At 37.7% G+C, this 13,242-nt stretch overlaps 1 protein-coding gene and 1 long non-coding RNA gene across 2 annotated transcripts in view; both read left to right on the top strand.

Annotated features, from left to right (window-relative positions):
- The window catches only part of LMBRD1 (LMBR1 domain containing 1), an 83,358-nt gene extending 74,250 nt beyond the window's left edge, over window positions 1-9,108 (top strand). Inside the window, exons 15-16 of the mRNA XM_062608141.1 lie at window positions 7,845-7,936; window positions 8,111-9,108. Of these exons, the coding sequence (XP_062464125.1) occupies window positions 7,845-7,936; window positions 8,111-8,230 (212 nt within the window). The 3' untranslated portion in view covers window positions 8,231-9,108. The remainder of the gene's footprint in view (window positions 1-7,844; window positions 7,937-8,110) is intronic.
- Window positions 9,109-10,479: 1,371 nt separating this feature from the next.
- Window positions 10,480-11,615, top strand: LOC134158352 (uncharacterized). The gene is made up of 2 exons (XR_009962736.1): window positions 10,480-10,806; window positions 11,372-11,615. It is a non-coding gene; the product is annotated as an uncharacterized LOC134158352 (long non-coding RNA).
- The last annotated feature ends 1,627 nt before the right edge of the window (window positions 11,616-13,242 follow it).

Below are 13,242 nucleotides of genomic sequence, written 5' to 3'. Positions count from 1 at the left end.
ACGAAGAAAAGTTACCTCCATTTTTATGGCTTTGAACTGGGCAGGACTTACTGTGCTAATCAGATCTGTGCCTTCTTACAGAACTTTCTTGTCAGCTGGAAGTCAACAAGTGCAAGACCTCAGGCTTTATTTTAGCCTGAATAAAGTAGACATTACTCAAGCTGGAAAGGAACACCAAATATGAATACCAAACCAGGAGCGCATATTCTTTGTTCTTCAGAGAAATCCAGGAGGTGTACAAAGTGAAAGCACAAGTTGCTCAGAACCTTCAATATTAGAAATTTCATATTAAGTATCTTATGACCGTAGATTACCCTTTCCAGCTGGTTGTTCTAAATGAACTAATTTTCAAAGTTAACTGCTATGCAAAAGGCCTAAATGAGATTTTTAGTTAGAGACTTTATCATTTTTTTTGTTAGTTTACTGAATGCAACTTACTAGTGTACTTACTAGTATTTTACCCTGAATGTCTACTTAGACCTAACACTGAAGTCCTCTGTAATCATGAGAACTCGATACAAATAAGCACAATGGTTCATTTTTGGCTGAAGAAAGTCCTGTTTGGCAGCTGTAAATAGCATGAGCAACTTAGTGCTGTGAATCTTTTTCTGCAGTACATTGTTCATGGATGTGCAGTTGTAAACACATCAAGTCCTACACTTGTTTCTGCACCTCAGTGTGGTGGGGTGCTCTGAATTACCTCTCTTTTCCTTCCGAGGGATTGTCACGTGGGAGAGAGGAGGGTGCATTTACTAAATTCTGTGAAATGTTAAATGGAGTTTAGTAGTAAAACAATTACATATTTTCTTCTTGGATTGACATCCTAGTTCCGTTGCTTGTTGGACTTAAGGCCAACAGTAAAGTGAGATGTTCTGATACTATCAATACTTTGGAATAAGAGTTGAGGCTCCTTACAAAGGGTTGAGAGGTATGAACCCCTTATTAAAAGGAAGTAGTAAACCTGGTTTAATGTCCCCTGTGAGTGAGAAACCTACCAATCCTTTGTCTAAAAAAAATCAGTTTATTAAAGGCTGTTCTCTTACCAAAAGAAGGCATCATATTTGGCCTGTCTTTAAGTAGCAAAGCCACCAAATCCTTTAATCACTGTGAAACATAAATTACAACTCAGATTGGGAATATTTCCAGTGAGATGTTGAGAGCTGCTTCTGTGTGTAATCAAATAATCTTTTTTATCTTGATATAGACAGCTGATAAATTCAATACATAACACATTCAAGAACAGCCAAACAGAAAAACAGTAGCCTGGTGAAGCTACATACAGATGCTTCCTGTCCATCTTCAAACATGGCTTGCCTAATAGAATTAGAATGTATTAATTCATGAAGATGGTCTTTTTCACTGCTTAAGATGTATCCTGCAGGTAGATTGGATAAAAGGATTTGCCCAGCCTGATGTCAGACTGAACTGTGATGGAGAAACTTGACTGGTTTACAGTCAAATGTATCATAAATTGTGTTTGAAGGCAGCAGAGGATGAGAAGGGAGACATTGTTCTCAAAGTATCATTAATGAGAAAATCACAAATTCGCATGCAATTTCTTATTTGAAGTAATTTGCATTAGGTCTTTTAAGTTTGACTCTTTGATAATAGTCATAACTGTTTTTACTCTCTAGAGAATAAACAAAGCATTCCAGTGTTAGAAGTTGCCCTATTTTATCAAAGGCTTCATTGAGTGTAAGCTGCAAGTAAGTAAGTAAGCTGTAAGTACTTCTCTGTACAGACAGAATGTGAGGTACTCTGTGTATGGATACTAAGGTCAAGATAAGAAGGACATGGAGCTGTTGGAGAAAGTCCAGAGGAGGGCTACAAGGATGATAAGGAGCACCTCCCATATGAAGACAGGCTGAGAAACTTGGGGCTATTCAGCCTGGAGAAGAGAAGGCTGCGTGGAGACCTCATAGCAGCTTTCCAGTATCTGAAGGGAGCCTACAGGGATGCTGGAGAGGGGACTCTTCATTAGGGACTGTAGCGATAGGGCAAGTGGTAATGGGTTTACACTAAAACAGGGGAAGGTGAGGTTAGATATGAGGGAGGTCTTTACTGTGCAGGTGGTGAGGCACTGGAACAGGTTGCCCAAAGAAGTGATAAATGCTTCATCCCTGGCAATGTTCAAGGCCAGGTTGGACGGAGCCTTGGGCGACATGGTCTAGTGTGAGCCATCCCTGCCCATGGTAGGGTGGTTGGAACCAGATGATCTTTTTAGGTCCTTTCCAATCCTAACTATTCTATGATTCTAAGAATCTCTTAAAATATCCTCTTTGTTCCTCTGAATTCTTTTCCATATAGCCTGATCTCAGGCTGGGGAATACAATGAAGCCTTATCACACAGGACAGACAACCGTCTTAAGTGGGCAGTTAAAGAGAGTATGAAGCAAGTAGAAAGGACATGCAAAAATGAGCCTAAACTGAAGGTCATGTGGTGCAATGTAGTTTCAAGGAGAAGTCTGAACTAGTGTTAAGTTTAAGCTTGTACCAAGGTGGTACTGGAAAATGTGGTAGGTAGCTAATGGGAAGTGTTTTAATTAGAATTAAAATAAGTTGTGCTGTCCATTGTCTGCTTGCTTTCTGGAATCTTGCCTCCATTTTCATCCCTAGGGTAGTGCCTTCAAAGTTTATCAATATCTGTGTCTTTAAAATAAAAATTGCTTGCCTTTATTTAAAAATAAGGTGCTTGGGGAGTCTTGAAAAGCACCTCTTGCAGAAGTTCAAAATTGAAGCCAGCATTTTAAAGGCAAGAAATAGCAATTATATGGCTTTTGTCCAAAAACATCTGGCCAGTGTTCATATAAGTTGTACATAGTGTTTCAAAAGGTATCTAGTTTCAACAGAAGGAGTATGCTTTTTTTCTCTGCAGGTTAATCCAACGGTTTATTGCTTCCCTGTAGGGGAAAAAAAAGGGCATTATCTCTGTTTAGAATTAATATGGCTTCAGATTTTAGTCACTGGTTAATGCTGTGCCTTTTCACTCTACATGTGGCCTTGTAGTGCTAATATTTCTTCACTTAATGGTATTTAATAAGCATTAAAATTGTCATCCTTTACACTTAAAAATGAGATTAACAGGTTTAGCTCTTTGAATCTCATTATATGGTTTTTCTCTAGTCTGTTAATATATGCAGATCTTGGCACCATCACAGATTCTCTGTCACCAAGCTAAAATAGAAACCTTATAGCTGGGTGCAATTTTCCATTGTAATGCCATAGCTGTGGTAGGATGAAATCCAAATCTCAGTGCTCTTTTAACCATTTTAGGCTCTTGAATGTATAGGAGGAAGTGGTGAGAACTCTTGCCGATGTTTAGCTAAGGCTTATTTGTGCTTGCTTGTTTGTAAGATCTAGTAGTCTCTTTCTGTGACAAAATCATAGAATAGTTAAGGTTGGAAAGGACCTTAAGGTCATGTAGTTCCAAGCCCCATGCCATGGGCAAGAAGGCCTCACACTGGACCATGTTGCCCAAGGATTTGTCCAACTTGGCCTTGAACATCCTACATTTCTTGTTCATACATGCCACTTTGTTTAAACTTGACTGTTGGAAAGAATGGTTATGTGACCCAGATCACTCAGTAGGACATTCTGACTACTAAACAATGAGAACAGACTTTGCTGACCAGTGACTCTTCCTTTCCTTTCAGCCGAAAATCTTAGAGGATATTACTGGAAGCCTCCTTTATGCTATGACATCTTGGTAGCACTGATGGGCCATGCAAACTCTTGGGCAATTTAATGTAAACATTCATAGGTTGTAGTTATCAAGAAGTTGTATTACTACTGCAACAGTGTATTGCAAAGTAGCTACAAATAGCTATTGGTTGTCCAGACTTAGAACTTTTCTTACAAGATCAGATCTGACTATTTGTTATAAAAGCAGGCTGATTCACATTGATTACATCATTTTCTGGCCGTCTAGGTTTATATCAGATTGGATTTTGTTTTCAGATATGCAGTATTAGATATCTGGTGCAACTTAAGGTGTCCCTTAAGTCACTGGAAAAAGCAGAGTTTGCCTTCTAAATGATGGTTTGTCCAAAAGATTTTTTCTGGGTTCCTTGTTAGTGCCTGGTTTCCAAGTTCTTAGCTCTTTCTTGTCTGCTAAATCTTCTGTTCCTTTGGCTGGAATTGTTTGCAAACCTACTGAACAGCTCTTATTAAATAAGGTAGGATTTTGGACTAGACTTTATTCAGCTAGACTTTTGGTCTGTAAAGCTCTCTTCTAGATGCCAACCCACTACCAATTCCAGCTAAGAAAATAAAAACAAAACCAAATAAAACTAAAAACCAACCCACACACACCCCTGGGAAATAAAATAAAAACCTTTCACCACAAAGAAACCTAAAACTGGGGTGAAATCATAGGCAGCTTATTGTGTTTGCGTGTTAGGATCCATATTTTAAAAATTTGTAGGGAGCTGCAGACTATTGTTTAACATCTGAGTGATTTGATAGTCATGCATCTGTAGTGCACTGTAGTACTTCAGTATGCTGCCAGCTTGAAATGCTGAAAGCTTAGTGGTTCACATCTCTTTAAATGGGGAGCTATTATACCTACATACATTCAGTTGGTGAAATGTTTTGAGATCCTTGCTGTGTGGGAATAAGCCAATTACATTAGTGTTTTTCAACCTGTTTTTCAGCCTGATAAGGAATGGAAGGTGTAAATCTGTTGTAAAGTTAACCTTGAGCTAGCAGTGCTCAAGCTCTAAGACCTGCATTGTCATGAAAGCTGAAGGAGGGACAACTTGAAGGTTTAAACAATTTCTAGAACAAGTTAGCTGAGGGAAGGAGATATGGGATGCCACAAATAAAAAATCGTAGGAGCTTTGTATAGCATATTGATTTTAGCTATTGAAACCGGAGAAGCAGGAGCAGAGGGGCTAGATTGTGAAGTGCAACAACAGACTTAACAGTTGAATAAGGCTAGTATTAATTTTGTGTGTTTATATGTGTACATATACACAGAGAATATGGAATAAGTGGGGGATGTGCTGAAATAGAAGATGCAAAAAAACACTTTTGTAGAAACTGCTGAGTAGCAGGCACCTAAGAACACAGGCTTTTTGACCCTGTTTAGCCAACCAGTGAAGACAGAAATATTGCATTTGTGGCTGAGGGCAGCTGTTACTGCCACTCCATTAATCTGTTTCCAGAAAAACCTGTGAAAGTGGTACATAAAGTAGAATCTTAAACTTCTGTGGAAACTTGAAGTCCTGGAATGACCTTAACACTTAGAGAAATATGGATGAAGATTTTAAGTTGTGAGGTGATAGATACAAAGGTACAAGAGCAAAGGGGAAACTTGTAGTTTCAAAACTTTTGATATACTTGTTAACATCTGAAGACTCCCAAAGCTTGTTTTCTCTTGGCCATCTGATCATTTTGGCCTGTGGCCAAAGCCAGACCCAGAAACCCATGTTCTGTCTCTTGAGTTTTCAGTCTTTTGCAGATTTTTTTTTTTTTTTCATTTTATTAGCTGCTTATTTACACTGTGTTGTTTGAAAGTTATTTTCTTACTAAATGAGAAACCCAGTACATGTCTCAGGATTGCTTACAGCACTGTAGCACAGTCTCCTTCCAATGGTCAGAAGGGATTCTGATCACTAAGGGGATATTTATGCTGAAAGTAGAGGTATCACAGCTGCTTGAGAAAAATTTTAATTGGGCATAATGCAGTGATGAGTATGGAATATGGCCATATGGGTCTTATACCATAGATGTTACTTGATTTCTTACCTAGTTGAAGCATCGTGTGTGTTTGTGGGCCATTAGCTTCTTTGTCCCGTTTCTTTGTATGGGCAAAGTTGCTCAACTTTTTGGGTCAGTTTGATTGCTATAGGTTAAAGAGAACTCTGCATGATTTCCCCAGTAAAATATCGAATTGCAAGACAAATTAAATAAGGCTCCTATTTTGTGTACTCTGTAGTTACATATAGCTAGTCCATGGATCTTACACATTTCTGTAGTCTTTCATATATGGTCTGAGTTACAACACACTTTTCTTATTCAAGGTGAGATATCCAAGTAAAGAAACTCCTTTTATTTTGAAGTTTGAGAAATTGCTACATATATTGCTGCAAAGAAAATGTTGCCATTATAAAAATAACAAGGCTTGATCAAAGCCTTTACCTTAATGAGCTGGAAAGCTGCAGATGGTGTTGACAATACTATCTGCAATTATGAAGCGTCTTCACTTTACCAACACTTCTTACTTTGCTGAAAATTTCCTCTTACATGGACATGCCATGCTAGCAAACAGTGCAATGTTGTGAGTGGTGTGCTGCTTTACTTTTTTTACTTTTATTTTTTTAGGGTAAGTACCATTGACTCTTATTAATCAGGAGGGGAAGAGATCAGTTTTCTCTGTATAACTGAGATCTAGTCTAGAAAACCGGGAAGGATTAGTTCACGGAAGATTCCTTCTTCGTGCTTTCACTCTCTGTGTTAGTGGAGAAGTATGCTTTCTATAATTAAGCTGTTTTGCACTTTAATTATCTGCAGAATGTGCCTATTTGTGTGTTATATCCCTTGTGTCTAGTAGTTGTGAAATGCCAGTTTGACTTGTCTGCTGATACTTTGTAATAGATTAAAAAAATTATTGTGCTGCTTAATGTTGTATATAAGTTTGTATTTTAAATTGTTCTGTTTTACAAAGTATAAGTCATTGGAGAACTGCTGAAGAAATAGAGTTGTTTGTCTATTTAGAGAAAAAATTCTAGATTGAGATTTTGGTTTGAGTGAGATCATCTTGGCAAGGTCAAGTGCCAAGACTTTAACAGAATTAAGCTGAAGAACTGCGTTCAACTCTGGTGCCCCCAGTGAAAGAAGAATGTGGGCCAGCCAGAGCGAGTCCACATGAGTGCCACAAAGATGATCAGAGGGCTGGAGCACTTGTCCTGTAAAGACAGGCTGAGAATATTGGGGTAGGAAGAGCAGGCAAATCTGGGTTGCTTACTTCCCCTAGTGTTCAAATTGTTTAGGTATGAAGCATAGTAAATAAAAAAACCTGGAGATCGTGTACTATCTTAGTATGGACATGGTGCATCGCTCCTTGCCCTGAAGAGATTTGTCAGCTGGGTTGCATGTCCTGCTGGCTGCTCTCTGCCACGATCGCTCTAGTGGTTGCAGGCTGTCTCCCATACCAGCCTTTAGGCTACCTGTCTGCAGTCTTAAAAATGCCTTGACAACTTGATTCTTAATTCTGTTAAAACTTGCCACTTTGCAATGAAGAATAATTAAGTAGTATTTTTAGATGTGGCTATATTTATGGTGTTAGAGGAGTAAGACTTAACCAGTAGTGTCAGGTCTTGGGTACAAATAAGCCCTCTGTTATCTGGGTCACTAAAGGCCCAGGATTTGTTAGGGATTTCTTTGCCTACACAACTCAACATTGTAACTGACTTTATTTTTACAAAACTTACACAATCCTGGTAGAGGTGTGTTTTTTAAAGTACTGAAATGTGGTTTTGAATACAGAATCTGCTTTGTATCTCCTCCTTACGGCTACAGTTTCTCTAAAACGGCAAGCGAGTGAGCAGGATCTGTCAGAAGAGGCAATAATCGGTACATCTGTAGGAAAAATTGTATCCAACCATAATTGAGCTACCTGTGTAACTCTTAGCTTAGTGTACCTGTTCTCACATTCTTTCCCATAATAAAAAATATCCCTCTTGCATATCTTCCAGGTATAGGAGAATAAATTTGATTTAATGGAGTGTAAATATTCTTGAGAGCTGAATGCTATCCAAAACTGTTGAATTATTATCCTATAAATTGAAATTAGCTTTTTTCATTTGTACTGTGTAAATCAATACTGTTTGCTTTCCTTTTAGATCAGTGTATTGTTACTCGGACATACCTCTTTCTTCATAAATTTTGGTTCTTCAGTGCTGCCTATTACTTTGGGAACTGGGCATTCATTGCAGTAAGTACTTTGATTATAGAGATCACTGAATCAAGTTGGATAATTTACAGTTATTGAAATAGTAGTTGTTGAATCATTTGCATCACCACACTGTCATTTAGTTTTGCATACATTACCCTTTTATGCCCTTTAATTGAATCACCATAACTTTTACTACTTATTTTAAATTTGCAGGTCTTTTTAATTGGATTAATTGTTTCATGCTGCAAAGGCAAGAAATCAGTCATTGAAGGTGAAGTGGATGATGATGATTCAGACATGAGTGATGATGAACTCTCTGCTTATTACCATTGACAGTCTTTTGCCTTCAAGATGAAAAAATGTAACAAAGTTATGTTGAAAGTCATACCCATGTGGAATTGGTATCTAAGTAAGCATCCTTGCACTTGTAAAAATAGAGGAAATAAGTGTAATCACTTAAAGGGGTCAAAAAACGAATATTACTTTTTGAGTATCACTTGCATAAGAACATACTGAAGCTGAATAATATATAGAAAGTACTGTTTTATGATTAAAAATAGGTGTAACTTTCTGATGTATAATTTGAACTACTGCAACTATTTCATAATTCAAGATGCTCTTTAAGTTTTCTTAAATACTTTCATGCCTAACTTGTAAGATGGTGTGGGTTTTTTTTTTTCCAAGTTCACAAATAAAACTAGCTAAAATCTGAAAAAAAGCTGGTGCAAACATTGCTAGAAAGATTTGGATAAGGTTTATGCTTTCAGAAGGACATGACATAACTTTTATACTAGTTCACTGGCTAAAAAGAGACTGTCCTAAAGTATGCCAGCCAACATCCACATAATTGAGGAGTTCCCAGTCTGTGAAGAATAAGTCCTTTACATACTGTTATTCCCACTGAGTTCCATGAGAATCCTCAGGAAACCGTGAGGTGGCTTTTGCTCTATCAAAGGAAATAATTAGTATGAATGAAAATATTTAGCATTGTTGCAGTGTTTTAGTATAGTTCAGTTCTGAAACTGCCAGGTGCCTGACTCAGTAATAACCAATGGTATAATTAAGCTGTGATTAATTTTTAACTTATTTTTCTCTTTAATGCAAATTGTCTACTTTGATGTTTTCTTTCGGTATTTAATGTAAATGTTGTCAACTTGTTTACAAGCCAATATGTTTATATAAACACAGTTCATAAATATTTTCATCATTTATGTTGTCTCTGTAGTGTTATTTTAGCTATATAGTTACTGAGCTATATTTCTAAGGCTGAAAGCTATCTTCAGATATCCTTTGAGAGACTCTGAAAGTGAAAATATTTAGAAGTACAGGCTTTTAAACTTTTAATGCTACCTGAGTGAAAGTATAGTCCGTGCAAGCAAGCACATGGAAATGTATCTTGGGTAAACTTTTTATAAGACTGATTGTGAAATAGTTATTGATATGTAGGGGAATAATTAATGTCCTGCTTATGTGTTTGTAAACTCTTAAAACTGACAGATTTCTGTTCAGTTATTTCAAAAGCAGTCTGCCTCTTCCTGTGGTATTTCAGAACAGCAGGCTTTCAGGAACTTTGGAATTTTAATTTAGCTTCAGTATTTCAAGAAGTCTTAGGTGAGTTGCTTAGTTAATGTGTGAACACAGGGAACCGTTGTTTGGATTCTTACAGGAGCAAACAAAACTGAAGTCTTAACAAGCCTGTGCCAGCTGCTCCAATAATGCTCCAAAATACATGTTTATGTGGCAACCTGGAAGAATGTCTGATGTAGCTTGATAATAAGCTGCAAATATGCAGTCAGGTCTGCTTAACTAATAGCAGTCAATCTGTTTGCTACCCATGAGACATTTAAAAGGACAGAAATGTATTCAAACACTGATAGTAGATACTGAAACTTGACTAGGCAGTCTGACTTTGACTAGAATTAGCTGAATACTATTTAAACATGACCACTGGGGAAACTTACAAGGCATTATTTATGAGAAGTTCAGGTAACTGAAATGGAAGTTGAATGTCATGTCCACTGCCTGGAAGCTGCATCCAGAGGATATCAAGAAGTTAAGTATACTTTTTTTTACATGCCCTGGTGAAAAACTTACATGAGCTAATTTAAATAAAGTCAGCTGCACAGATCTTGTACTTTTTTGTGGGTTTTGCTCCTATTTCATCTTCAGCTTTAACCACTGATAATTACCACTTCTTTCTGTACAGTTGTGTTAACCTTTCTGGGTGTAAGATTGAGCTGTGATACCAAATTTTTAAGAGTTGTATCCATCTTAACAATTTCCCCAGTGAAAAGTTGCTTGTCTTCTGAAGATTGGCAGGAAAGTGTTGATTTCATGACATGTAGTTGCTTGCATGTGACATGTAGGCTTAGGGATCATTGGCCAAGATGTCTGGCCAGTCCCTAGGTGTATGTTGCTATAACAGGTCTTCCCTGTTTCTAGGCTAGTTTCATTGCTAGTTTTCTTCCCAGTCCAGTCCTGTTTCCAGTCTATATGCAGAAATACAGTGATCTGCCTTCAAACCTGGTGGCTTGTCTCTTGTTTCTAATTGAAGCATTCAGTAAATACCACTTTTTTTTTAATCCAGGCGTTAACCAGGTTTACAACCAACTAATTGCTAGTTGCAGCTAGCAAGAAGCCTGCTTCTGCACGAGAGTTCAAAAGTTCTTTCAGATATTTGCTGTCACCATCTGTCATACAAGCAGTAAATAACTGTCAGCGTTTATAATCAGTTATTCTTCACATGCCACATCCTCACTGAAGTATCTCGGGAGCTCAATGAACCATTTGACTGACAAGGTTTGAAAGATTTTTGTATGTGTTAGTGTAATTGTAAGAAATATACACTCAAGAAGTGATCTGTAGTCAACACTTCATGTTATAGAAACTTAACATTTTTAACTGTTGTCGTGGTTTAAACCCAGTCAGGAAACTCGTTCACTCACTTCCCCCCTTCTTTCCCTCCCCCTAATCCCAGAGGGATGGAGAGGAGAATCGAAAAGAATGCAACTCCCACGGGTTGAGATAAGAACAGTTTAGTAACTAAGGTATAACACAAATCACTACTGCTACCACCAGTAATAATAATGATAAAGGAAATAACAAGGGAAGAGAATACAACACCTCAGCACCAGCCAACTGATAACTCGCCCCCCCAGCCCGACCGAGCTCTGACCAATACCTTCTCCAACCCTGCAGTCTCCCAGCCCTTCCGGGTAACTCCCAGTTACATCCTGGGCATGATGTGCTGTGGTATGGAATAACTCTTTGGTCAGTTTGGGTCAGGTGTCCTGTCTCTGCTTCCTCCTGGCTTCCCCTCCTCCCTGGCAGAGCATGAGGCTCACAAAGTCCTTGGCCAAACCAAAACATCGCTATCAGTCCTGTTCCCAGGCAGAAAGTCAAAACACTGCAGTGCACCAGCTACCAAGGAGGAGAAAAATGAGTGCTACTGCTGAACCCAGGACAACTGTACAGTGCCTTTAAAGTGAACTAAAGGTGGTTTTGAAGGTTAATGTGTGATAAAGTTGCCAGCTGGATTTGTACATCCAGCATCAGCCAGTGAAGAAAATTAGCAGTGAAATTTAAGATAACCCTGACTTAAAATACTTGGCTTTGGTCAATACTTGCGGGAACTTTAAGAAACAGAATCACCAGTATATTGTTTCCTATTTGTTTCTTGTGCTATCATCAATAAAGTGCTTGCATGTAGAAAAATTAATTACTTCCAAGTTATCGTTGCTGTGGCAGCACCTGTTGCATGGGTGAAATGGATCACTGAGGTGTTGTGCTATGAAATTGTATTTAGAATTTTCTGCAGATTTTGGAGCGAACTTGAACTTTCCAGTCATGTCTTAATAGAGTATTCTGTCGTGTAAGCAAACCTGTAGCATCTTCAGCTGACTTCAGAGGTCTTGGTTTTCTGGACAAAAGTCACTTAAAAAGCTATCAGAGTTGTTCCAAATACCTCTCTGCAGTATGATCTTTCAAGACTTCTGAATAGGTGTAATGTAATGTCAGTCCTGACTTAATTGTTGTTTTACTTTCTAGTTAGGTTCTACCATTTTGGAGGCTCATGAACACCTAGAAACCAGTGAGCCCTAAATGTTGCTGACACATCAAGGATGAGTTAGGGTCACTAGAATATGCTGAATAGAATTCAGCAGGTACATGTGCCAAATGAGCTCCCATCTTGCTGCTTATTCTGTAGTGATTGGTAGTTTACCTGGAGTTACAAATCATTAAGTACAATAAAACCTGTAATAGTCTGTTTTGTTTCTTAGCTGAAAGCTGATGGTATGCTGTGAATTTCCTGCTGATTGTCATAAATGAGTAAAAAGCCTTCTCTGAATAAAGACTGCAAAGAAACATCTGCTACCTTTTTGCACTGTTAGCTTTGACTTCAGAAAAAGATTTCAGTGTGGACAGATTTTGCATCGAGAACAGTAATTTACTTCTAGGTAGTGTGCCATGCTACGTGGAATGGTAATTTCATGCTTGGATAATGTGACAATTTAAGCTAAAAAAATAATTAATCCTTTCAGTGCTGATGTTTTGCTTCTGAATAATCGGTATAGACATAACTCTTCAGGTTCTTTGAGGTATCTTCTACTGCTCAGAAATGTATGTGTTTGGCTCGCAGCTCTTTCGTTATTTGACTTTCTCAACACGTTTCTGAATCGGACAGTAACCTACAACAGCATTTTGGAAAATATTGCTCCCTTATAGAAACTCATGTGGTTTATCCTGAAATACTGGTAACTACTGGCTTGCGTAGCAGAGTTATAGTTGAAGTGTTTTAAGATGGCTGAGTAAGTGTAGAAGATAACTTGCCTCCATGTAAGTAAGTAGATGTTCAACTCAGTATGACAGCACTGGAACAGTTCTGGATATGGATGGGAATATAATGCACTGCTTTTGAGATTAAGCAAATGAAAAATATTCATCCCTTTCTAAAATCATCTAATACTTGAAGTAACCAAGCTGTAACATTTTTCGGATTCATAGAGTGAAGATTACAGTTTGCATTGTTAATACAAGTCTGTTCTCTTGCAACCTTCTGCAAAGTCAGTTTTCTTGCAGATGAAGCAATGAAACAGAATCACTATTCTTTTTTCCTATAAACGTGTGTTTTGACTACTCAAAATAAATAAAAGCCTTTTTTTGATTGTGGTAAGATAATAGTCTAAATTTTAAAACAAATTGTGTTTCTATATTAAGACACTTGGCAAATTGTAATTAAATTAATCAAATTCTCATGTTCTTGACCAGCTTTAGTGAGATGTAGTTGTTACAGAAATTATCTGGAAGTTGGACTAATTTTAACATCCCATTTGGTGAGATTGCAT

Source organism: Pezoporus occidentalis, unplaced genomic scaffold (genome assembly GCF_034315485.1).
Source record: "Pezoporus occidentalis ecotype Australia unplaced genomic scaffold, CSIRO_AGI_Poc_V1 ctg13, whole genome shotgun sequence".
NCBI lineage: Eukaryota > Metazoa > Chordata > Aves > Psittaciformes > Psittacidae > Pezoporus > Pezoporus occidentalis.
Note: the sequence above shows the minus strand (reverse complement) of the source record. Positions and strands in the feature narration are given on the sequence as shown.